At 33.5% G+C, this 27,912-nt stretch overlaps 1 protein-coding gene across 10 annotated transcripts in view; it reads left to right on the forward strand.

Moving 5' to 3' along the window:
• Positions 1–27,912, forward strand: part of EHBP1 (EH domain binding protein 1) — a 381,983-nt gene that overhangs the window by 145,640 nt on the left and 208,431 nt on the right. For all 10 annotated transcript variants that reach the window (XM_090281360.1, XM_090281362.1, XM_090281361.1 and 7 more), the window contains exons 6-7: positions 16,352–16,533; positions 19,350–19,489. In XM_090281360.1, the coding sequence (XP_090137486.1) occupies positions 16,352–16,533; positions 19,350–19,489 (322 nt within the window). The remainder of the gene's footprint in view (positions 1–16,351; positions 16,534–19,349; positions 19,490–27,912) is intronic.

Genomic DNA, 27,912 nt, shown 5'->3' on the forward strand with positions numbered 1-27,912 from the left:
CAACGTCAAACCGCCTTAGGGACTCCGGCTCCGGATTTTCTGTCGGGGTTTACTCCCTTAGCCTTTCCCCTGAAGAGGTATGCCGCAAGGCAGCGGAGGTTTTTTGGAGTCAGAGTTTTCCTTCTCTGATGTTGTATTACAGACATTGTAAAAGGAATGTTTTTAAATATTTAAAATTGAGGAAATATTATTATAATACTTGACATTTTTTCATTGTTTTAAATTTTTTAATGTGTTTAAAACATTTACATATGTTTCAAAATACATTTGATCAACCTAAAAATACATATGATCAGTTAATTTCACTAATGTTATTTTCTTCATTAGAGATATGAGATCTGGCTTTTAATTTTTTCGTACAACTCTTAGTAAATTTATTACTAATACTTAGAATCATGTTTAACTGTCTGTTACTAAGTGGCATAACTTACTTAAACTAAATTTATAGCCCTTTATATTTTATAGAGTTTATGTATTTGAATTTCTCAAGTAGGTTGGGTTAGCTTTATATTTTTTAACTAGAGACCAATATAATTTATTAGTTTTATAGAATAAAATCTATGCCTCCATTCAACAATTACAAGGCACCTGCTGTGTGCAAGGAATTGTACTAAACTACAATATAATTCTCAAGCTGTAGTATGTATTAGAATCATCTTGGGAGCCTGTTAAATCTTAAGTGAGATCCAGGACTCTGAAGTTTAACAAATATCCCAGGTGTTATTAATGAAGAAGGTCCCAGTCCACACTCTGAGAAACACAGCCTAAAAGATAATTAACCAGACTAAACACCTACTTTGAAGAGGCTCACAGTCCAGTGGAGACAAACAAGGAAACAAAACTAATAATTGATATCATATGGGGTCATATGCAGGGAATTCTAACTCTGGTTGAGGAACAAGGGAGGCTTCACAAAATATTTGATTCCTTAATTCATTGGTTTTCATTGTGGTGGTGGGACATTTTGCCCCCTGGGGAACATTTGGCAATGTCTGGAGACTTGATTGTCATGATTTTGTGGGGGAAGGTCAATGTTTGCTACTGTCATCTAGTGGGTAGAGGCCAAGGATGTTGCTAAACATTCCACAATGCATAGGAAAGCCCCCTGTGCCCGCCCCCCCCGCCCCGCCCCACAAAAAGAAGCCAAAGAATTATTTGGTTAAAAATGTCAGTAGTTCTGTGCTTGAGAAGCCCTTCATAGCCTAATTATTTTTTTCTGCTACCTCCTTAATGTCTTTTGCTCCTCTTCCCCAATACACACATAGCTTTTAGAACTTACTCAAGTGTTAAATTAGAATAGATGATATTAAATGTGAACAGATGATTATTTTAAAAGATTTAAGCAAATATATAAAGTAAAAAAAGAAAAGCTCTCTCATAATTTTTCTAGACATTTTATTCATGAAATTACATAAACATACATATATTTTGAGGTGGTTAAGTTTGTTTTTTTCTTAAATGGAATCATACTTATTGTTTTGTTACTTGCTTTTCTCACTTTACAATGTGTAATTACTCAATTATCAATAGAACAGGTGGATATACCGTAATGATTTACCCATTCTTTTGCTAATGATGGATGGTAAGGGTGTTACCAGTTTACTTGATATTATAAATGCACGTGTGCACAGCAGGTTCCCAGATTCTGGGATAGATTCACAGAGTGGAATTGTTCAATCTAAGGGAATTTTTATTTTATTTTGATAGTTTTAATGCTAAATAAATATCCTCATAATAGACTGTTATTATTTATATTACCACCAGCAGTAATTGAAATGCCTATTTTCCACACCCTCACCAATGCTATATATTACTAGACTTTTTGACTTTTGTCATTCTGATGAGCAAAAATGCTATCTCATTATCACTTTAATTTTTATTTCCCGAATAACTTGTGAAGTTGAGCATCTTGTTATATGTTTATTGGCCACTTATGTGTTTCTGTGAATTGCTTAAGGATGCTCATTGCCAATTTTCAGTTAAAATGATTGCATTTCATATTTATTTTTAGATCTTCATAAATTCTATATATTGGTTTTCATATATCTTGCAGATATTTTCTCCCTGTCACTTTATTATTATTATTATCATTGCAAGTGGTGTCTTTCAGCATGTAGTAAGCCTTTTGTATTTATATGTACAAATTTATGTATTTTATGCAGTACAGTATAGGGGGTAAGTGTACAAATCACAGAGCCAGATTGCCTGTGTTCACATTTCTGTTTACTACCAAGTAATCTTGGACAAGTTACTTAATCTTTTTGTGCATCAATTTTCTATTTTTAAAATGAGGTAGTAATACTATCTACCTCACAGGATTGTTGTAAGGAACAAGTGAGATATTATAGTAAGGCACTTAGAATAATGCCCAGCACAAAGTAGGTACTTTGTAAAAAGTAACTTTTAGTGTTACTTCTTCTGATTTTGTGCCTTATTTAGGAAAATCTCCTGTGCTTTAAAATTGTAACGAGACATCACAACATAAAAATTAACAGCATATACAATTGGCAGAATATTACCAGAGCATGAGATGTATTTGGGGGAGGAACAATTGATTTTTCCTCATATCAAATCAGAGGCAGTATCCCAAAGAGCTTTGCTGTGTTACAAGAGTTTTAATTTTATCCTGGAAGCAGAGGAAAGAAATATTGGTAAAGTATAAGCATGAAATAGTTTTATAAAGATTCCCATACTTCTCAAATCATTATAGAAGAAGAATATTGCACAGTGACTAATATTGGTACTATTTGGGTGGAGAAAAATATTAGTCCTCACTTTACTACAAAAGGAATTCCAAATGGATTGAAAAGTTAATTGAATCCATCACCATAAAAAAAGTTAATTGAAGAAAATAAAGTAATCAAAACTAAAAGAGTTTAGAAGTGTACATTTATTAAATCAGCAGATAAAGAAGATGAACTTTCTGAACTTCTAAGCAGTGGGGAAGAAATCACGGAAGAAAATATACATAGATTTGTCTACATAAAAATCAAAACTAATATATATTTAAAAAATCATATTAAGACTCATTGTTGGCTAAGGTCCACCTGTTGATGGGAGTGTAAATTAGTATAACATCAAGGGGACATATAAATGGCAATCATATAAAAAGTTTTAAAAGTGTACGTACCTTTGATCTAGTTATTCAACCAGTAGAAATTTATCTTACTGAAATATTGAAGTATGAATCTAAAGAATTAACTAAGAGGGTTTTCATCTGCTTATTGCTTGTAATATGAACAATTAAAGAGGAAGAGAGAGGGAGCTGTAGATAGATAGATAGATAAAATAAAGAGAAACAGCGATGTGAGGATGTGAAAGAGAAACATCAATCAGTTACCTCCCATATGCAACATGACTGGGGCTAAAACTCTCAACATAGGTTATGTGCCCTGACCAGGAATTGAACCCTCAACCTTTTGTTGTATGGGATGATGCTCCAAACAACCAGGGCAAGAAAATATAAGGTTTTTAAATCATTAGATTAAAAGACAACACACACAAAAAAAACACCCCACTAAATATAATAGCAAAAGCAGCAGAGAAAAGGCTAATAGTTGCACTATTTAAAGAACTCTATTAAAAAAAAAAATTAAGACTAATATCCAGATAGAAATGAACAAAGGACATGACTAGTTTTCAAAAGAGAAAATATAGATGAATAATAAAAATGGAAATATATTCCAGGTCATAAGTTAGTGAAGAAATGCAAATTAAATCAGTAAGATACAAGTTTTCTTCTTAACAGCTTAGCAAAGATTTAAAAATATATAATAGTGATGTTGTGGGTGTGGTGAATGAGATTAACACTGTTGTACACTCCAGTTTAGAACCTGGTATGGTTTCTTTGGAAAGTATTGAAATGCTAAAAAAAATTCACTTCTAGGCATCTGTCTGAAATACCAAAAATATCTTGGGCATAAAGATGTTCATTGTAGCATCAGTTCTAACTGACAAATTTTAAGTGACTTAAATGTTCATTAATACGGAGTAGTTATATAAATTTGTACTGTAACCATATTTCAGAATGATATGCAACTTCTAAAATTTAGGTTTACAAAGTTATAATAAGTTTAAAAACATAAGGTTTTACAAATAGTATCTCAGCTGTTTTTAAAAACTAGAGAAAAATGTCAAAATATTAGCAGTGGTTTTAGCTAGTGGGTAGTTTTAAGTGATTCTTTTGTGGTTTTAAAAAAAATATTTACCTCAAAACTAAGAGTAGAAAATAGTGTTTTTTAATTTTTATTTTTTAAGTATATTTTATTATGTTGTTACAGTAGTCCCAATTTTTTCCCCTTTGTTCCTCTCTGCCCAGTACCCCACTTCCCTCCAACAATCCCACCCCCCTTAGTTCATGTCCATGGGTCATGCATGTAAGTTCTTGGACTTCAAACCCTTTCCTATATTATTTTTAACTTCCCCCTGTCTATTCTGTACCAACCAATTATGCTTCTTAGTCCCTGGACCATTTCCCCAATTCTCCCCCTCCCCCCTCCCAGCTAATAACCCTCCAAATGATCCCCATACCTATGATTCTGTTCCTATTCTGGTTTGCTTAGTTGGATTTTGTTTTTATTTTTTATATTCAGTTGTTGATAGTTGTGAGTTTGTTGTCATTTCAATGTTCATAATTTCTATCTTTTTCTTAAATAAGTCCCTTTAACATTTCATATAATTAATAATGGCTTGGTGATGATGAACTCCTTTAGCTTCATCTTGTCTGGGAGGCACTTCATCTGCCCTTCCATTCTAAATGATAGCTTTGCTGGATAGAGTAATCTTGGTTGTAAGTCCTTGCTTTTCATCACCTTGGATACTTGCCAGTCCCTTCTTGCCTGCAAAGTTCCTTTTGAGAAATCAGCTGATAGTCTTATAGGTACCCCTTTGTAGATAACTCTCTGCTTTTCTCTTGCTGTTTTTAAGATCCTCTCTTTATCTTTCACCTTTGGCATTTTAATTATGATGTGTCTTGGTGTGGTCGTCCGTGGGTTTGGCTTGTTTGGGACTCTCTGTGCTTCCTGAACTTGTATGTCTATTTCTTTCCCCAAATTTGGAGAATTTTCCTTCATTATTTTTTCACATAAGTTTTCAATTTCTTGCTCTTCCTCTTCTTCTTCTGGCAACCCTATGGTTCAGATGTTGGCACGTTTAAAGCTGTCCCAGAGGTTCCTAAGCCTCTCCTCATTTTTTAAAATTCTCGTTCCCTCATTCTGTACTGGTCTACTGTTTATTTCTTCCTTATGTTCCAAATCATGAACTTGAGCCCAGGTTTCCTTTCCTTCACCATTGGTTTTGTGTGGATTTTTCTTCGTTTTATTTAGCATAGCCTTCACTTCTTCCCTTATGCGTTTGCCATACTTAAGCATATCTGTCAAGCCTGTGAGCATCTTTATCACCAGTGTTTTGAACTCTTCATATGTTAGGTTGGCTATCTCCTCATTGCTTAGTTCTCTCACTGGAACCTTGGTCCATTCCCTCTTTTGGGCCATACTTCTCTGTCTCCTCATCTTGACAGGCTCATGTGTTTGTTTACCTCTGTGTCTTCGGTAGAGCTGTCACACCAAGTGATTCTTTTTCGTACTATATGTAGTTATAATTTTGTTTAGTGAATTTTCTCCTATAATCAGGAAAAAGATACAGCATTTTTAAAAGAAAGATGATTACTACTCATAGAATTATGAAATATGAAATCTTAAGTGTTTATGAGGCTATAGAAAGAGCAGCCAGTCCAGGAGAGGCTATAGCCGTGGGCTGTTCACAGATGATGACGCTTAAATTTAGGAAAAAGTGGCATTGGAGATAGAAAGTTGGGGTCCAGATTATGGAGAGATTTAGAAGTTAGACCCAATTTGGTATGGTGAGTGCTGGGATTAGGAGGCTTGATAGACAGTGGGACCATTCACTAAAATGAGAACTAAGGGGAGAAACAGCTTCAGGGGTAGAGATGAGGCCACTTTGGCTATTTTGAGTTCGTAATAAAGGTTACGATAAATGGTGAGCACTTGAGTGCTTTGATCTGAAAGTCAGGAGTAGACCTGTCTAGTTATGAAGATTTGGAAGTCATTATTAGCACACACATTCAAATCCTGGCCATGAATGACATAATCCACAGGTACCAGATCTTTAACAGGTGATCCTATTTACCTTAGAACACCTACTGAAAACTAATTAAAAATTCTGGTAGTATAGTACCTGGTTAAGGTTACAAAACAGACTGACAGCTATCAGAGGGAAGTGGGGGGAAGGGGACTGGATGAAGGGAAGATGAAGGGATTAGCCAAAGAACATATATGCATGACCCATGGACATGGACAATGATATGGGGATTGCCTGAGGGAGGGAGGGCTAGATGGAGGTCGGCAAAAGGGGAAAGAGTGGAGACAACTGTAATAGCATAAACAATAAAATAAAATTTTAAAACTACATATAATAGTATGAGTAAGATTTTAGTGGCTTTCTTTAGAATTACAAGGGTAGGAGTTGATATAACTGCCCTTTAGCAAATTTGTAGTAGACTTGACTTGGGGAGGTCACTTTAATTATATATATATATATTTAAATTGGACAACCTACAACTCAGACCTTTGATTTGAATATTTTAACTTATATTTTTATGTATATCTAGAGTTTCCCTTTATTTGAGGAGGTTGAGGTTTTTTATTTTGATTTTTTAGAGAGATATTAGATTTTATTCTAAAATCAATGTATTAATTTTTATAAATGTTTCTGAGTACATATTAAAAGGATTTTTAACTTTAATTCTTTCAGCTTACATTTGTACTACCAGACTCTTCCATCCAACCATCTAACTTGGTTATTTTAGCTGATATGGTTTCTAATTAAGTCTTTGTGGTTGAGGGAGCTCCCTATGACATGTCTGCTTTAGCTGTTAATTGCTTCATGGACTCTAAATTAAATTCTGTAATATTCTATTTTGGTCTGCTGATCAAGCAAAGATCTTTTCAGCATGTCCCCCCCAAAATGCAGTGCTTGTGGCAGATCAAAGGCCATCACAGTTTTGGAAAAATTAGACAGTTTAACTTCTAGATTGACTTTTTGTCATTTGAAAATAAAGTTTAAAGTGTTATCAATGAGTTAAATGAGAGAATACCAGGCACATAATAGGCTCTCAATAAGTATTCTAGAATAAATAAAGCAAAAATTTTGGCCTTGATATTGTAGCACACCAAGTTATTTTATTTTATTCTGTTTTTCATAAATAACAAAATATTGGTAGTTTTTAGGTTGAATTTGAATGAAAAGTACCAGGAAACAAATATAACTTTCTATTAAAGATGGTGTAAGAGTTTTTGCATTGGGGGTCACAGGTTGGATTAAGAAGCATTATCTCATTTCACCATTTTGGTTTTTGAATCAGTAGGAAGAATGGATATTTACACAAATACTTGGGTGTGTTACTTCTTTGCTGTGAAATAATTCACACAGTCGTAAGACAGGAGAAGATCTAATCACTAAGACTTTTAAACATTAATTTGGTTGCACATCTTTAGAAAGCTCTTCAGAATTCTGTCTGCCTGTCACTTTATTTCTTGGTGCCTTGATTCAGTTGCACATAATCAGAATTTAGAGTTCTAATGGGCAAGAATAAACAGAATCAGGCATTAAATTATGAGACCCTAGACTGGTATGTGCTGCAGGCATTGATTTATCATCACATACTCATTACCTGCTAATAGTGATGCTGAGATATAACATCTTAGACAGAAAAAGAGAATGGTATGGTTGCATTGTTGATCACATGTTCACATTAGAGAATTCCAGTACAATAATAATCCTAATAAGTCACTAAGAATTACTATATTGAAAAGGTTGGGTCAGTGTGAGACAAGTGAACTTTGTTTTGGTGGCTATTTCTTTATCAAAATGATCAGTTCTGTCTAAAATTCAAATGAAGAATTCTGCTTCTGGCAATAGACTAGATAGCATAAATAACTCTCCTATTGGAAAACAGCTAAAAGCTAGGGTGAAATATGACCAAGTGATCTTTATGAATGCACTCCTGAAATAACACAAAGAGAAAGAATTCAAAGAAAATTTTTTTAAATAGTGAAAGCAGAAGTTTAGAAGATAAACATTCATCATAGCTTTCCCACTGAGGGTTTCTACTGAACCAGTGATTTCCTGCTCTTATCACTGCATGGAAATGCAGAAAAAGTCTAGCCCTTCCCATTCACCTAAGATGGAAGGTCTAATAAGATCTTTTTTTTGCTGCACCAGAGCTATACTATCAGCATAAGGGCGAGGAAGAAATAAATTCACTGCACAAAAGAAGACAATGAGGAAAATTACCTCTTCTGTTAATTAATGAGTAGTAGCAATATCACCCTTGAAAATTTATAACCAGGAGCTCTAGCCCTTAACATAGGTTTGTTTCATTTAAGTATGTTCTTGATGATGTAATGAAGTTGCTGATTTTATTAACTTGCAACCCCTGAGTATTAGTCTTTTCAATATTCTCTTTGACAAAATGGGAAGTATACAAAAAGCACTTATACAGTATTGCAAAGGACAAAGTTATTCAAGAAAAAGGATTTACAAGTTTCACTTGTAAACTAACTGCCCTTTTCTCTGGAAACACCATTTTTACCTGGAAAAAATGAGTAACAGAAAGACCGGTTATGTATTCGGCAGATGTTTTCTTGAAATTGGATATAGTGAGTCTGCTACTTAAAGGCAAGCAACCAAATTATTCGTTGGCTGATAATAAAATTAGAACTTCCAAGTAAAAATTAGAATTTTGAAAAACTTGTACTCACTACCTTAAGCTTGATAGTAACCCAGTTTTTAAAAGTTTTCTGGTGGAATAGGTAGTGAGATAGGCAAATTTGGTTATTTTGGTATTGTATAATGGAATGGTCAACATTTAGAACATCTGCATAGTTCAAAGAACCGGTATTTTCCAAATAACCAAAGTATATGATGTTACAGAAGCATGCATTAGTAAAAAACTTATTCAACGTGCATGATAGAATAATGGAGTTTAATTTAGCAGGATTTGAATAGTTTATTAATATGGTTTCAGATTCTACGTTACTCTTTAACCTGTAAGAAACTACCACTTGTGGAGTTTTGATGTGGTACCAAAGAAGACCCAGAATTATCTGAAAAGGTTATTAAAATACTACTATTATTCCCAATTGCATATATGTATAAGGCTGGATTTTTTTTCATATACTTCAGCCAAAACAGTATATTTATTATACAGATCAAACATGAGAGTGGATATGACAATCCAGCTATCTGTTAAACTGGACATTAAAGAGATTTTAGACATAAAGACACTAGAGATTTGTAAAAATGAAAAATAGTGATGTTTTTTTCATTAGTGTTTTGTATAGAATATATGAAAAGCAATAGTTCCAAATAGGTTCACAGATAAATTTTACCAAATATTTAAGGAAGAAATTATAACAATTCTTTATAACCTCTTTCAGAAGATAGAAGCAGAGGGAATACTTTCTTTACATTCTTTGAAGCCAGCATTAACCTGTGTCAAAACCAAACAGATATTACAGGAAAATTACAGACTAATATCTCTTATATATGTAGATACAAAACTTTCCAACAAAATATTAGTAAATTGTATTCAAAAAGTATAAAAAGAATTATACTCTACAACCCAAATGGGGTTATCCAAGAGATGCAAGGCTAGTTCAGTATTTGAAAATCAATGAATATAACCCATTACATCAACAGACTTAAAAAAAAACCCAACTCATGATTATATCAATGGTTGCAGGTTAGTCATTTGACAAAATCCAATACCAATTAATGATAAAAACTAAGAATAGAGGGAAATTCCTCAACTTGATAAATAACATCTACAAAAACCCCATAGCTAATAACATCATACTTAATGGTGAGGAACTCAAAGATTTCTTACTAAGATCAGGTACAAAACAAAGGTGTTCATTCTTACCATTCCTTTTCAACATTGTGTTGGAAGCCCTTGCTGATGCAATAAGATAAGAAAAGGAATAAAAAGTATACATATTGGGATGGAAGATATAAAACTGCCTTTCATTGTAGACTACATGAACATCTATGTAGAAAATCCAAAAGAATTCACAAGAAAACGTCAGAAACTATTAGGTAATTATAGCAAAGTAGCAGGATACTAGGTTTATATATAAAAAAGTAAATTGCTTTCTTATATAACAATAATGAACAAGTGGAATTTGAAATAACACGATTTCATGTACATTAGCACACCCCTAAGTGAAACACATTGGTATGCATCTAACAAAATATGTACAAGATCTATATGAGGAATACTACACAATTCTGATAATAAAACCAAAGAACTAAATAAATGGAGATTTTTTTTCCTGTTCATGGATAGGAAGACTTACTTGATAATTGTCAAGATGTCAGTTCATCCCAACTTGACTTATAGATTCAATGCAATCCCAGTCAAAGTCCCTGCAAGTTATTTTATGGCTATTGACAAACTGATTCTAAAGGAGAAGCAAAGATCCTGAATAGCCAACACAGTACTGAAAAAGAACGAAGTTGGAGTATTGATACCTCGTAATTTCAGAATTTACTATAAAGCTACAGTAATCAAGAGAATATGGTATTGTGAAAGAACAGACAAAGATATCAATGGGATTGAATAGAGCCCAGAAATAGATTCTGGTAAATATAGTCAGCTTATCTTTAACAAAGGAACAAAGGCGATAAAATGGGTCAAAGAAAGTCTCTTCAACAAATGGTACTGGAATAACTAGACATCTGCATGCCAAAAAAAAAAAAAAAAAAAAAAATCTAAATGTATACCTTACACCTTTCACAAAAAATTAACTCAAAATGGATCATAGACCTAAATGTAAAATGAAAAACTATAGAACTCCTAGAGCATAACACAAAAGAAAACCTAGATGACTTTGGGTGTGGTAATGCTTTTTTAGATATAACTCCAAAGGAATGATCCATGAAAGAAATAATGGATAAGTTGGACTTCATTAAAATTAAAATCTTCTGCTTTGAAAAAGACAACATTAAGAGAATGAGAAGACAATCTACAGACTTAGAAAAGAAACTTGCAAAAGACACAACTGATAATTCCTAAATACAGAAAGAACTCTTCAAACCCAACAATAAGAAATCAACTCGATTTGAAAATATGGGACAAAAACCTTCAGATATACCTCACCCAAGATGGCAATTAGGCATAACAAAAGATACTCCAGTCCTGCTGGTGTAGTTTAGTAGGTTGGGCATCATTCCACAAACTGAGAGGTCCCCAATTCTTTTCCAAGTCAGGGCCCATGCTGGGTTGCAGATTCAGTCTCCAGTCATGTGTACAGAGAACAAGCAAATAATGTTTCTCTCACATTGATGTTTCTCTCCCTCTCTTTCTCCCTCCCTTCCTTTCTCTTTAAAATAACCCCCCCTAAAAAGATGCTCCACATTATATGTCATGAGAGATATGCACATTAAAACATGAGTGAAGTTCCACTACACACTCATTAGAATGGCCAAAGTTTGCAACTTGACAACATCCAGCGTTAGTGAAAGAATGGAGCATCAGGCACTTGGATAAGTTGTTGGTGGGAATGCAAACTGGTACAGTCACTTTGGAAGATAGTTTTGCTGTTTCTTATAAAAATAAATACACTCTTACTATATGATTCAGTAATCATACTCTTCGGTATTTACTCAAATGAAATGAAAATGCTTGTTCACACCAAAACCTGTACAAGAATGTTTATAGCAGCTTTATTTGTACTTGCCAAACTTGGAAGAAACCAAGATATCCTTCAGTAGGTGAATGGATAGCTGCGGTATATCCAGACAATGGGATATTACTTAGTGTTAAAATGAAATGACCTATTAAGCCATGAAAAGACGTGGATCGGTTGAACCAGCAGCTGTTGGTTTGCAGGCTGGCATTCAATCCACTGAGCCACACCAGCCAGGGCACCAGTCAAATATTTTAATAGGAGAGGCATTATATTAATTGTATTTATCTTGGGGTCCATAATAAGTGAAACATCATACAATGAACTTATTCTGTAGGAAGACCCTGACTTGAATAATATGGACTAGAGCTCTCCCCTCCAACTTTTCATAATATGCACACAAGAATAACCTATATAACTATATTGTTTGCTACCATTATGTTATATGTCATTTTGATAGTTTTGAGTCAGGGGAGTGGCAAGATTGGCTACATGTTTTGTTTTGTTTTGTTTTTGCAAAATCTACAATGTTTAAAAATTTTATAAAGTCCTGAGTCTCATGAGAAGATGTTTATTCATCTCATGATCAGTTAATTCCTTATTATTATAAAGTCCTCTCCCTTTTATGTTGTACAGAAGAAACATTTATTCACCTATTACTTGTAACCATCTAAACAACTGTGAGAATATATTGAAATGGAGAATTTATTTTAGGTCTAGCAAGAATGTAGGGGAGAGGGGTTCACGCATAAGTTTCAATACAGTATTCCCTCACTTATTGCGGGCATTACGTTCCAGACCACCCCCCCACGAAGTAGGAACCTTACATTTATTCTACACTCTTAAACCCATGTAACTTTAACAACATACATATACAGTACCACAGAATCCCACAATATAGCGAAATATCCGCGATAAATAAATATAATATTTTTTAAAATCCTGCAATACAGTGAGGCTGCGATAGGTGAACCACAATATAGAGAGGGACTACTGTAACTACATTGCTACATTACTGTAGTAACTACTTTACTATATATTTACAGTAATGTAGTAAAGACATTACTGAAGTAAACATCCTGTATTAATTTCTGCATATATTTTCTTCATTTCAAGATTGGTGATTCTGGATAAACTATTTGTAATATTAGTTTAATAAACTAGGTTAAATGAATGCTATCCTAGGTATTCTTGTATGTTCCAAGAATTTCTCTAGGACATATTTGTAAGATAGGAATTGCTAAGTTATAAGTTATGCATGTGTTCGACTTTACAAAGTAATGTCAAATTGCCCTCCAAAGTGGCTGAATCAATTGAAATTCTCTCATGCAGTGTAAGAAAGTTTGCATGGTTCTTATTAACACTTGGTTTCATCCAACATTTAAAAATATTTGCCAATCTGAGAGTATAAAACTGAGGTTCAGATACTTGAAAAAATATGCCAAAGATAAATCAGTGAATAAGTGCTGGTACCACATACAATAGGCTGGATTTCAAAGAAATGGAAATATGTAGGTTAATTTTTTTTTTAATAACAGTGAGAATCGTTATTGAAAAAAATAGATGTTATATAAGATTTTTTATGGGGAAATATTTCTGAAAGTGTGATTTTAGATTAACTACATAAGAGTAGTGCTACTGGGTGTGTGTGTGTGTGTGTGTGTGTGTGTGTGTTGGGTGTTGGGATGGGATGGGATGGGATGGTAGTAGGGAAGGGAAGTACTTAGTATTTTTAGAAATGCAGAGCCCATCTCTAGTTTTAGTAATTTAGACTTTCCAGATGTGGTAAATAAGCATTTAAATTTTTAACAGCTCTCCTAGTTTTACTTTTATATTTTTAATAAACCCTAAAGTTTAAGAAAACTGCTTTAGGGATTTTGAAGTAACTCCCCAAATACTACCTGGATCACATACAAACAAACAAGTGTATAACCATGGGACCACAGACAGAAACATAGTTTTACACATACTTGTATGTAAACACTTCTTATTGACTCTTGCCACCTGACTTCCTTTTTCTGAGTTCCTCTTACTGTTTTTCTCTTATTTCTGTCCTCTTGTCTAACCTACGTGCCGATGTGAAATAGCATTAGGACTCTGACACCAACAATGGTAATTCTCTCTAAACTGACCCTTATTCCTTCAAAGAGGACTATAAGATACAAAACCTGCTCATGTAGCAAAGCAGTCAGTTAATTCATTCTTCTTTATAGAACTGTTGATAGTTATGATACCAATCTCGAGTGGGTAAAGATTTAGTCTCAGTGGTTATAAAAAGTGAAGCCTCATGGAGTTTGGGTTAGAGCTGCGAAAGATCCTCATGTTTTCCTCATTACTGTTCTTTTTAAGTGTACTTTCTATGAGATAGCTAATTTCAGGAGGACAACAATGGCTGACCTAGGTGAAGAATTAGTAGACACACCATTCAGACCACTTTTCCCAAGGACACAGACTTTGGTGAGATCCTATGTTAATATTAGGAATGGATGTTGTAGACTCAAAAGAGCTTTGTACTGCTTACCTGTCCATATATTATAAATAGCTGTTTTCATTGTTGCTGAGCAAGTTATAACTTTTAATTGAGTAGTATAGCTAATTGTGTTTAGAATTTAGTAACTTTACTTTACTTTCTTTTATTCCAGAGACACCAGTTTACCAAATACTTAAAAATTCCCTGAGTTCAGCAGATAACCTTTCTACATAATTTTTTTCTAAAATATGAAATCAACAGAATGTTAATAATCAAAACTCTAGATTTTGCAGGAATCATCCTTAATCTAGGGCTTCAAATTTATGTGCATTTCCAAGTTATCTTAAATTTTATAGTTTGATTATTTGGTTATAAAATTAGATAAGTACTAAGGGATCAATGCCGTACTTTCTGAAATAGTTGTTTAACAAAATCTGAAAATAATATGTGGCACTTTTTATGTCATACTTTCAAAACAAAAGCTTTAAGCCCCATATATATGTAGAAGTTGTTAGCTATTCTAAAAGTACAATAAGAGATTATTATTCATATCAGTGTGATAAATTGATATTCCCTGATGGTACTTTTTCATTTTGCACATTGTCAGAACCTTGGACCTTAATCTTATTCTTTGGTTGATAGTAGCAACCAGGGAAAGAATACTTGTATTGTTTGGGATAGTCACATCTGTTTAACTTGATTCAGTTGAGGGTATTTGCATATTCTTAAGTATTTCTTTTGAGAGAGCTTAAATCCTCCTCCTGAAGTGCTTGATGCATTTTTGAAATTCATTCATAAAGTATCTACATGCACTAAAAGTTCTTTATAATATTGCTATGCATAATCTGACAAATAAGACCACATTTTAAAACAAGGTATTCTTTGGGAATGCTACATTACATTTTTACTTGTTCTGCTGGCAGAAATGTCAATTTTTTGAAAAAGACTGTTTCAGTGTGTTGATTAAATTAGTGTATCTTAATTTTAGTCAAGTTTTTCAATCATAGGAAAACTAAAGATTTATTAAATAGTTCAAATGTTAATGGTACTTTTTCCTGCCTTGTTTGGAAAACAGTAATTTTATAGAAAACCATTGTAGAAGTTGAATGGATTTGTTTAGTCTTATTTTATAGGGAGGCTCAAGTTTACTGACTTAAGCAAGGTTATGTAGTTTGGAAATTAGGCCTTATTTTAGGTCTAAACTTTCAAACAAGTAAACTCTAAGGAATGCTAGTATATGATTTCTGGTTTACATTAATGATGTTATATGACCTTTGATTTACATTATTTACAAATTGTCCTACTTCTAAAATTTCTCCTTGTCATTAGAACACATAGTCAGGGATTGTTATGTCTTATTCATTATTTTGCTATTCTGTTATCATTGTTCTCCTAGGTTATTATTCTGTAAAGGATAATTTTGAAACATTATAGTTTGTTAATGGAATGTTAAATACCTTTGATAGCAAATAATTTTCATTTTGTGTTCCAATTCTGATGAATTGGCAATAGCTATGTGCAGAAGAATTTTGAAGTCTGCTGTGGTTGCTTAGCAGTGTCTGCCACTGGCATAGGATCGGAGAAACTAACTGTTCTTTCTTGGTGTATGTGATCTTAGGGAGGAGAGAGAACTATAGATTGGAGTGATTAGAAAAGGTCCTGAGAAGAAATAAGGCTCAAAGTGTGAGATAGATAGAATTCAGATTTTGTAGGCAGAACAAGGTAGAATGCCAACCAAGGCTGGATCAGAAAGGTTTAATGTAACTTAATGCCATTACATTTACATTATAATGTAAATAGGTTACATTAAATATAATCAAAGGAAGGAAAATAGTTATTGAGAACTTTGATATCTAGACCTGTGCTTTTTACAGGAACCCTGAAGACTTTCTGTCCTAGTTTGCCTTTCTTACTTTTCCTTCCCTGAGTGATTGAGGGTTGTTCAAGCCTTGCCCTCTTTCTTCATGGGCCTGCTTTCTCCAATTTTATAATCTGCCTTAACTATATAAAAGTTGTGATATAACCTCATCACAATTTTATTTCATTATTGTGTTAGAGGAATTCGTTGAAGAAGGAAGTATTGTTATTTAATCATATTATTAAGATTGTATTTTAAAATACTTAGCTATAAAATAAATAACTCCAAATTACATAATTATTTTTTATTTTTCAGGAATCCCTTTCTGGTCGAAGGAAAGCGCTTGCTACTAGCAGCATCAACATGAAACAGTATGCGAGTCCGATGCCAACTCAGACTGATGTTAAGTTAAAATTCAAGCCATTGTCTAAAAAAGTTGTATCTGCCACTCTCCAGTTTTCATTGTCTTGCATTTTCCTCAGGGAAGGAAAAGCCACGTAAGTTTCTTTTGTCTCCAAAGCTGCTTCAGAGTGTGTTTTAAAACACTGTAAGGTAAATAGCTTTTGACTCAATGGATTGGCAACAGTTGAGAACATCCTACCACATACCAGTCATTCTTGCCATTCTTTGTTTCAGAGGCTGAATGAAATGAAGTCCTTGTTATTTATAGCCTCTTTTGACTCTAGAAAATGAACAACAATATGAAAGGGACTACAGCAAGTTTTAAATTATAAATTTAGTATTATAGAATATCATACATGTTTGTTTTATATTTTAGTGTCCTCAATGTTAAGTGGTTGTACTCTGAAATACAGACAGTTCAGTTTGTGGGACTGATTCAGCTGAGATGTGAGAGGAACCCAAAATGAAAAATTTATAATAAGAGTGATGAAAGAATTAAAGGAAACTTTTACCAATTCATGGTCTTTGGCTCAGTCTACCAAAAATTATATAGCAAGGTACAGTTAGATGCACTTTGTTATAATCACTGTCCTTTTCAAAATATACTTCTAAAGCATAGAATAGGCGTTGCACAAAGATTATTTCTATACCTACTTCTAATCTCCGAAAAGACTAACATTATAACTGGATAAAATGATGTGAACATATCTAAAAGAGATTAAAAAAAAAAAAGTAACATTTACCCTGGTTTTGCATATAATCAAGTCACAGGTAAGTGCATGTTTTGGGTGTAGTGGAAGGGCTAGTACCTATTTGTTGTGGAAGACTCAGGGAAAGGAGAAATGCAAATTCTATGCCTAGACTTAAAAGGTGAAGGGAAGAAGGCAGCTGTAAACCTTTCAATACAATCTGAACCACAGTTCTGAATGTATTTGACTTAGTTAAACATGGTTACTAAAATTGGTCATGTCTACTTGACTGATTAGACTGAATTCTGGTGCATCAGTCAAAATGAGATGCTTGGCACTCATCTATAAAGCAGCAAGTAACTTGACAGATAACAGTAAGCCTCTTCTCTGGAAAGTTTGCTGCTAAGTGACTGTAGCAGAGAGAGTACAGAATGGAAGCAATTAGCCCTTCATCTCAGGACCTTAAATTGTAGACTTAAATATTGAGAAATTAAAAATAAAGACCTTACCCTGAAATCCAAGCCAAAATAAAAGGTAAGGAAACAGGAGAAGAGAGAAAACAAAATTAGAGAAGATCCTTTGAAGGTGGACTCCTTTCCACTGGAATAAAGCAGTAGTGAATTAGCATCATTCACAGGAATATGGGTGAGAGAAAATTCAGTGAAACCAAGTGTCTCAGTTTGAGTGAAGAATTCTCAGACACTCTTAATAAATTCCCTCTCTACCTCCTCTTTCCTTGTCTCCTTACTTTTCCCAAAGAAAAATGTTCAGGGTTAAAATATGAAGAAGTTAAAGAGGTAAAATTAAGTTAGCATTTTAAGAATAATGTTATATATTGAAATTGTCCCTCATTGATAGGTGAACAATTTATAAGGCGTTCATATAATGTAACACAACTTTTTTGTCATACAGACTTTATGTCACTGCCTTATTTTAAAAGGGAGAAATGATTTTAACTCTAAGCTTATATGAGATAACAGTGCAAAGAGTTTCAAAAACCAGTGTTATCTTCAAAGTCATATGTAGGAAAATGAATATTAGCAAGTATTACTTTACAAAAGAAACATTTTTTTTATTGTATTGTGCTAAGAGCTCAAGAAATTGTTTTAATTTGGCTTTCTGAGATTTGAGGAAGTATGCCTGATTGAAATTTAGTTTGTATATAACATGTTAGAAATATGTTTCATTCACAGTAGTTTGTTTGACATTTAAGGTAAAAATGATAGATCAAGAAAATGTAAATTATTTGATGTTTAGAGTATTTAATTTTTTAAAATTTCTATTCATACTCTAATGTAATTTCTATTTTAAATATTTTAATATGAACATTTTTACATTTTATCTGCTATGTGGTATTTAACTTATAGTCAACCCAGGTTATTTTCCATTTTTTAATTTTTAAAAAGGTTAAACTTTGCCTTAAGATACTTTTTTATATTACATTAGGTTTTTAAGTTTTGGGGAGTTAGAACCCCTTTGAGAAAAATGCATCTTTAAACAAGATTTAAATATAATTTATAGGGCCTTACTACTTTTCTCTTCAATCCACAAAACCGAAAGTGTTCATGGACTTCATATTAAGAATTTCTGTTTTAATTCCTTATGAAAATTTAAATACTTTAAAGCCTAGATCTCATCTGATTTGCCAGGTGTTTCACTGTTTTATGAAACAAGTTTTTGTTTCCAGACTTCATGGTTGAGAAACCATACTTTAATCTCATAAAGAAAGTTTTAGTCTTCCATAGGTCTGCAGCACAGAATTAAAGTGCTCCTAACCAGTTAGTTTTTAACCCTGCTTGCTTTTTACTAATTAAACTGGCTTTTTAAAAGTTAAGAAATGAGGGCCCTGGCCATGTAGCTCAGTTGGTTAGAGCATTGTCCCAAGACGCTGAGGTTGCAGGCTTGATGTCTGGTCAGGGCACATATGAGAATCAACCAGTAGGTGCATAAATAAGTGGGACAACAAATCTATGTCTCTCTCTCACTCCCCAACCCTCTTTCCCCCCTTCCCTCCCTCTCTTCTTTTCCCTCTCTCTGCCCCTGTTCTCTATCTAGAATCAATAAATTTAAAAAATTAAAATTGATAAATTAGTATTTAGATTTTTTCAGTAGTATTGTACAACTGTTTACATATAGAAAAGGAATATATTAATATTCTAAAGAAACAATTATTTTCAATCAGTGTCATTTAATGAACTGTGTATTATAAATCATTGATGTAGGGATGAAGACATGCAAAGTTTGGCTAGTTTGATGAGTATGAAGCAGGCTGACATTGGGAATTTAGATGACTTTGAAGAAGATAATGAAGAAGATGATGAGAACCGAGTGAACCAAGAGGAAAAGGCAGCAAAAATTACAGGTTGGTTTAAGAACATTAAGCTAAAAGTTTATCTTTTTTTTTGGAAAGTTGAAAAACTCATTCTTCTTTCCCAGTAAAAAACAATTTCACCAACAAGGTAATTTTTCTCTCTTAAGCCTTGCTAATATAATATACCATTTAGTTCTCTAAAAACTTTGCATGCTGCTGGTAATAACAGATTCCAGCAGTTTAAGATTAAGTCCAAGTTTAGGGAAGAAAGCATAAAACTTGCCCTGGCTGGTGTGGCTCAGTGGATTGAGCCACGGCCTGCAAACCAGAAGGTTGCTGGTTCAACTGATCCATGTTTCTCTCCTCCTCTTTCTCTCTCCTTTCCCCCTCTCTGAAAGTAAATAAATAAAATCTTTAAAAAAAAAGAAAACATAAAGCTTTACCGCAACTACTAATTGTAACAAAGTATCCTAAATATGTTCATACTTATTTTGTCAATGTATGAATGAGATGATGCATTAGCTACTTTCTCCGAGCTCATTGACATTTTATCCTATATCTAGAAGCTTCCATGCAATTATTCATTATAGTTGGTTTGATCAAACTGCTACCTTAATCTCTTTATACTAGCAGGTCAATAAAAAGATATTGACAATTTGGCTATCACACATAAGGAACTGATCTTATACCTTTATTATTTGAGTAAAAATAAAGCACTAAATGTGTGTACTCCTTTCAGCTAATAAATTGCTCTAAATTTCTGGATTTTTAGACTTCTATAATTTATTCACCTCTTAGTGATTTTTCCCAAATTCATAGGGCATTTTGTCATCCATCTCTTGGCTCTGCCTCAACTCTTATTATTATATGAGGGATTTCCATTGATTACATAAATGACCCATTTAACTCCTTAGCCAAAAAGTTTCTTGACTTACTCAGCCTCAGTGACCTTCACTTCTATTCCATGTCTACAAATCTGTTATAAGGAATTGATCAAACTTATATGCAAAGACAGATGTTTTGTCCTGTGCAAATTTTATAAATTATTATTTTCTAATTTATGTTTGCCATTTTGATTTTTATTTAACATTAACCCAAGAATGTTTAGGAGAGTATGTTTAGTTATGGGCTTTATTTATTTTTAGTTTCTTTGTAGTTTAATTTCATTCATAAAGATGCTGAAGCCTTGAAATTTTGCCTAATATTGATATTTATAACCCATACTTTCTTTATATTTGTTTTTTCTTCATGTATTTATCACATTTTTTTAAGTATACTTTATTGATTATATTGTTACAATAGTTCTAATTCTTTCCCCTTTGCTCCCCTCTGCCCAGCACCGCCCCCCCTTCCTCACCCCCAGCAATCCCACCCCCTCAGTCCATGCCCATGGGTCGTGCATACAAGTTCTCTGGCTTCACCCTTTCCTACATTCTTCTTCTTTTAAAAAAAAAATTAATTAATTTTTTATAGCAATAAAAAATAACAACCCCCCATCTCAGACTTAAGACCCTTTATAATCTTATAAAGGACAATTGGCGAAGGTCTCGTGCTCCTCTAACTGCTTCAAGCTGGACATGGTCGTCGTCCTACCTACCCTTGGGTCCAGAAATCCCTAATAAGAGTAGGGGTGTAGAGGGGAGGGTGGTCTTCCCACATAGGGAGGGATCTTGCAGACTCCAGGTCAGTTGGCTGTCCCCAGACAAGGGCGTATTAACCTATCTGTATTAAGCATTTCTCTTATAACTAGTATTTAATTGATCTAACCTTATGGTCTTTGCCCTTTAATAGTTATGTTTCTTGATAATTGACATACTTAATTTTCCTTTCATTACTTTATTTATACTTTTGGGGAGGGGAATTTTAAAATTATTTTTTCCCCATTCACTCATTACATTTTGCCATTCTCAATTTTTGTTTAAATTTAAGCATTTTTAATAAGGTAACTTGGAAATTAAACATCCTGTTTTCATTTTAGAATATCATCCTCTAAAATAAATATGCCAGATAGATAAATGAATGAACTTATGTATTTCTCTACTAACATTAAAATAAAACAATGTGTTGACTCACTTCATGTAAGGTAAGAGAGTCAATATGATTCTCTCTTCTCCTTATTTGAACCCCTCTCTGTAACTCCTTCTGGCTACTATTTTTATTTCAGTAACATTTTGGGGTTTTTTTCCCCCATAATAAATGCTGACATTTGCATTATGTTTATAATGATGTCAGCAACAGTTATGCACTTCTTTTTAAAATGCGATTTCTTTACTGTCTTTTGAGTTCTTTGCTTTATTTGGCTAGCTGGAGTAGTTCAAGAAGATAAATCGGTGTTCTTCCCCTACCACCATTAGTGACCTTCTACCCATTTTTCAAACTTTAATTCTGTTGCCACATAGTCTGAGAAGCCTTTCATGCCCACTCCCCTTAAGCTTGACCATTCCATCCTTTATGCTAACACTGTACAATTTACAGATGCAGGCATTTTCTTACAGCATGAGTTTTTATAATTCCAGGTGGTGTATAATTTGATCTTTTAATTAGAGGATACACTTGGTTCTTTGTAGATGGCTTTTAGTTAAAACTAAATCTCAGTTAGGCACTAGTACCATAAGTAGGAATAAAAAAAAAACCCATACATAAGTGTTTTGAGCTATATTGTATTGTCTTGATCACAGTAATGAGAAAAAAAAGCTGATAACAATATGGTACTAGTTCTGGACCGATATCAAAAGGAAGAAAAAGAACATTATTTTTTAGCAAAATATAGATTTAATGAAGGGATTCAATAATAATTAGATTTTATAGCTAAACCTTTGTCTTAATTCATTTGGTCTTCTATAACAAAATACAATAGACTGGATAGCTTATAAATAGCAGAAATTTCTCACAGTTCTGGAGCCTGGAAGTCTGAAATCAGGGTACCTGCATGATCAGGTGAGGCCCCTCTTCTGGGTCACATACTTCTTATTGTATGTATTCCTCATATAGTGGAAGTGGTCAGGGTGGCTCTTTTGGGCCTATTCTATAAGAGCATTGATCTCATTCATAAGGACTCCACCCTCATAACCTAATCACCTCCCAGAAGCTCCACCTTGTAATATTATCATATTGGGAATTAGACTTTCAACACACAAATTTGCTGGGAACACGAACATTTGTACCACAACAACCATTATTGCTTAAACGTGTACATATACCTTATTTTCTAAAGTTTTTGCCAAAGGAGTAACTTTATTTTAGATAGCCTAAAATTCACTGACTTTAACTGAAGAAATTGCTTTAATGCAACTTGTGGTGATCCAAAATTTCTTTAGCATGCTACTATCATTTATATATTTCTTTACCCTATTTTATAAAGAAAGTACTGTGTTCTAATCATTTTTTTATCTCTAGCTTCTACCACATTGTCTAGAACATATTGAGAATTTTATATATGTTAACTGAAAGGCCATAAATAAATTAATGGGGCTTCCCTCTTCTATTGTAGGACATATTGATCACTTTGGCTTATTATCTTACTGCATTCATTTTTTTTCCCTTTAATCACGTACTACCTTATATAGGATAATGTAGTCCCATTTAATGTAAGGAATTAATCTAGAGGAGGCATGTAATTCAAACCTTAAATAATTCAAGTCTAGTTTTCCAGAAATAATTAATGTAAAATGTATGTGTTAAGGGAGCAGAGGTAGGTGGGGACTGTGAGTGATTAGATGTATGTTCTAAGTTAATAAGTCCACAATTACTGTAACATTTTTCCTTTTATATTGCATTCTTTTTTCTTGTATTTGCAGAGTACAGTCACTAAAATTAAGAGCACAGGATGTTATGGCAGTGGTTTGGCTTCCTTAGTTGCATTTTTGTTAAGCACCAATAAATTCTATTTCAAAGTTATTAACTTTCAGGAATCTTTTAAAGCATTAGGGTTAAGAATATATTAAAATTTAAAAGCAATACTGTTGAAGTAATAGCTGAAGAATAAACAAAATGAATATTTTATAAACATGATACAAATAAAGTATGGTGGGTATTTTTAATCACCAGCTAAAGTGGCAATAACTTAAGCACAGCTTACGTTCACTCCTCCTTTCAGCTTTGAAATTGTTGACAGTTTTTATAAAGGAAGGTATCATCATTTTAAATTCTATCTACATTACTGTAATATAAATATATAAAAATACAATAGCATTATATGAATAAAATTATATGGGTATATTATTACCCAACTAAGTTGCAAACTTCTTGAAGGAACAGATTGTTAACAATTATTTTGTATATATCTTAGATTGACACTTAGAGGCTATTCATGTAGTCCTTTCTTATGGAATACTGCTGTAAGACATTAGTAATTAATATATCTTCTGAAATTATAGTCTTTTCTAGAAGGTAAAATAAATTCATAGTATCTGTGCTTAGACTGATCAAAAATCTCTATCCTCTTTTATCTGAGACAGAATTCACTGCTAATAGTAGCACTTTGGGACTGGCTCTTAGCCAGGAACCTTTTATTGATGATACATGTATGGATGCATTCTACAGAAGTGCAGCAGGGGAATTTGAATTGCAGTTGAAAATATCACTGAAATGTAGTGGGAGTGATAGACCTTGAAGTTAAAGAAACAAACCCTTTTAACAAAGTTTACTTTCATAATAATATGAAATTTTATAATACTGTAGCAAATATTAGAAATTATATATGGTTTTAAAAAATCTGTACCTTCATTTATATGGCAGCCTCACAGTGCTTGAACCAAAATTTGGTATTATGACCATCTTTGGCATACATGTTAAATATCTTAACAACCAACAAGAGGAAGAGAAAAAGAAAGACTCCTGCATAAATATTAAAGTCCTATTGAGTACAGCTCAGAAAATCAGGTTTAAGTGCAGCAGTTTATAGCAAAACATTACCTGAAAGGCCCCTAGTATACCTGTAGTTATTCCAAACATCACCAAATATTCTCTTCGGACTTAACCACACATTTGGACTCACGTGACCTGAATAGGCCAAACTTAGCATTAGATTCACTTAGAAGGATATGGAACAGGAAACAACATGTCAACAGAGATTCATTTTGTCATGGAATCCTCACAGGAGCCCAAGCACTGTTCTTGGACTTCTATAGTCAAACAACAACTTGAGTACAAAGGGAAAAGATCCACATAGTTAACAGCAGAGATTAGGTTAAAATCTTCATGATGCCCAAGGGCTGATGTCTTTTGTAACAGTTTAATCAGAATTTCCCAGGTCCTAGTTACAAGTCTCCACAATCACAGAAGCTCAAGCTGTGGCCTTCCATCAAGTATATAGTCCATTCACAGTCCTCCCATCCTGATGCAATTTATAAATCAGGATTCATTTTTACCATTACGTAATGTGCCTGGTGTTAATCAATCCTTTTCCTATAGTTAGTAAAGTTAATTTTGGAAAGAAAAAGAGTGATGTAGTGGCTACCTTCAAGGAACATAATCTTATAGTACAGGTGGTAGTAGAGGCATGAGGAGCTAGAGTTGAGTACGGTGTCACTCAGCCCTCTGAGATCAAATGTCCTACTTGAATAGGGATAAGTAGGGCTCCCTCCTTTGATTAAAACGTTCTTTAGAATAAACTTGGGATTCTGGTCAGAGAATACATCCGTTAATTTGCTTCTGATTTTTACCTGGGTATCTACTCTCCAGTACCTGGAAGGCTCACAAACAAAATCATAGGATTGCTGTGGACTTTATAAAGTAAAAAAATAAAAATTAAAAATAAATAAATGGCAACCTATTCTGGAGGTCTGTGTAAAGGATGAGAATTTCTGAAATTCTTCATCTGTTAGGTGTTAAAGTTGCGAAATGGGGTAGAAACCGAGAGATGGGGTCATTTCTGATTTTTCTTAGCTAAAAGGTTTATAAGGCACCCACAACTACCTCCTTTTTAAAGGAGTTTGAGACCCTAGAATGAGAAATTGAAGACAGCAAGAATATATCTTCCCAGTGTTCAGAATTCAAATGTTTCAATTCAGAGAATAGTAGAAGAGGCAGAAGATACAGATTACAAATTTGTCCTACTTTCCTGGCTACTTTGTTTGTACTAATGACAACTGAACATTCTCTAACATCCCCCTCAAGACGCTGGGAGAATTCTGCAGATACTGGGAGCCCATCTCACAGGACCAGAAAGAAAGTGAGAGATCTGAAGAAATTAAAAGCTCTTCAATAATTACTTACGATAGAATCGAGGAGACAAATAATATTTTAAGTACAAATATGCATTTGCTGAGGATTTGTCCTAGGAATGCAAGGTTGGTTGAACCATATTAACAGAATAAAGGAACAAAACCATGTTATCTCAAAGGGAGCGTTTGACAAAATTCAATACCAAGTTTCTCAGCAGTTTTATTGTAAGGTAATTTCTTTGTTTTGATAAAAGCATCTATGGAAAGCTATAGCTAACATCATACTTAATGATGAAACCCTGGACACTTTCCTCCTAAGACTGGGAACAAGGCAAGGATATTTGTTCTTACCACTTATATGCAACATTATTCTGGAGATCCTAGCAGGGCATAGTGCACAAGATCAGTGTAGGAAAATCTGTATTTTGATATATGAACAACTAACATTTGTGAAATGAAATTAACAATTTCATATATAATAGAGGCTAAACATAACATAGATTACTTAGAAATAAATTTAATGAAAGATGTGAAAAACCATTTACACTGAAAACTACAATACATTACTGAAGGTAATTAAGAAAGATCTTAATAACTGGAGAGAGTTTTTGTTCATAGGTTAGAAAATACAATTTTGTTAATATGTCACTTCTACACATAGCCATCTACAGATTCAACTCAATGCCATTCATAGGCCTACCAGGCTTTTTTTAAAAGTAGAAATTGAAAAGCTAACTAAAATATATTTGGAAATGCAAAGAACCTGAATAACCAAACAACCTTGAAAAAGAACATAATTGTTTTACTAATACTACCTTACATCAAGATTTACTTAAAGCTGTAATAATCAAGATAGTGTGGTATTGGCATATGACAGACTAATGAAAAACAGAGAGTCCTGAAAAACCCGTACTTATTTGATAAATTAATTTGCAACAAAATTGCAGCATAATCCAGTGAAGAAAAGAAAGTCTTTTCAACAAAAGATGCTGAAACACCCATATGTCCATAAGGAAAAAAAGGAGTCTCAATTCCTAACTCTCAGCATACATAACCATTAAAGTAGATTATAGACCAAAATACAAAAGCTAGAACTAAAAAGACAATATATATGTGATACAGGAAGTTATAGCAATGAAAGAAAAATTTGATAAATTAGACTTCATCAAAATTAAAATATATACTCATCAGAATGGACCATTATGAATATATGTGGACATGTAACAGACTAGAAGAAAAATTCACAAAGCATATATTTGACATATATTTTGTATCCTGAATAGATTTTTTTTTAATGTCCTATCACTCAGTAATAAAAAATAACCCTATTATTTTTAAGTGGGCAAGGATTTGAACATATTGTTCATAAAGGGAGATCTATCGCTGGCCAGTATGCACATGAAAATGTTCTCAAAATCACAGTGAAATATAGCTCCACACTTACTAGAGTGGATAAAATTTAAAAAGACTGGCAATACTAAATGCTGATAAGGATGCAAAACAACTGGAACTCTTATCCATTGTTGGTGGAGTTTATAATGGTACAATCACTTAGGGAGTTTCTTTTATTTATTTATTTATTTATTTATTTATTTTTTGTTTGTTTGTTTTTCGGGAGTTTCTTATAACACCAAACATTTTCCTACTTTTTGAGCCAGCAGTTCTACTTTTTTATAGGTATTCAAAAGAAATGAAAACATATGTCTATAAAAAGACTTGTAAAAAATACGTTCATAACATTTTTATTTATAATAGCCCCAAACTGAAAGCAGCATCAACAGGAGCATGGCTAAAATGTAGTATATTCATGAATGGAATACTATTCAGCAATAGAAATGAACTATTGTTATGTTCAACAACATGAATCTATTTCAAAATCATATGCTGAATGAAAGAGGACTTATATAAAAGAGTGTATACTGTATGTCCCTGGCTGGTTTGGCTCAGTGGATTGAGCGTCGGCCTGCGAGCTAAGTGTCGCTGGTTCGATCTTCCAGTCAGGGTACATCAGAGAAGGAAAACTCTGACTCCAAAAAACCTCCGCTGCCTTGCGGCATACCTCTTCAGGGGAAAAGCTAAGGGAGTAAACCCCGACAGAAAATCCGGAGCCGGAGTCCCTAAGGCGGTTTGACATTGTAGTCAACACCGGCAACTCCTGCGGTGCACCTGAAGCCAAGCTGTATTGACTCCGTCTTTCCCTTGGACCCTTCGGCTGCGAAGAGAGGGGGGGGTCTGCTGCATGGGCAACAGCAGACCCTCCATATCACCCTGCCCAGGCTCTGTAGCTTCAGCTTCACTGGAGAGGACACT

The sequence above is a fragment of the Furipterus horrens genome, unplaced genomic scaffold (genome assembly GCF_987537825.1).
Source record: "Furipterus horrens unplaced genomic scaffold, mFurHor1.1.pri manual_scaffold_6, whole genome shotgun sequence".
NCBI classification, from domain to species: Eukaryota; Metazoa; Chordata; class Mammalia; order Chiroptera; family Furipteridae; genus Furipterus; species Furipterus horrens.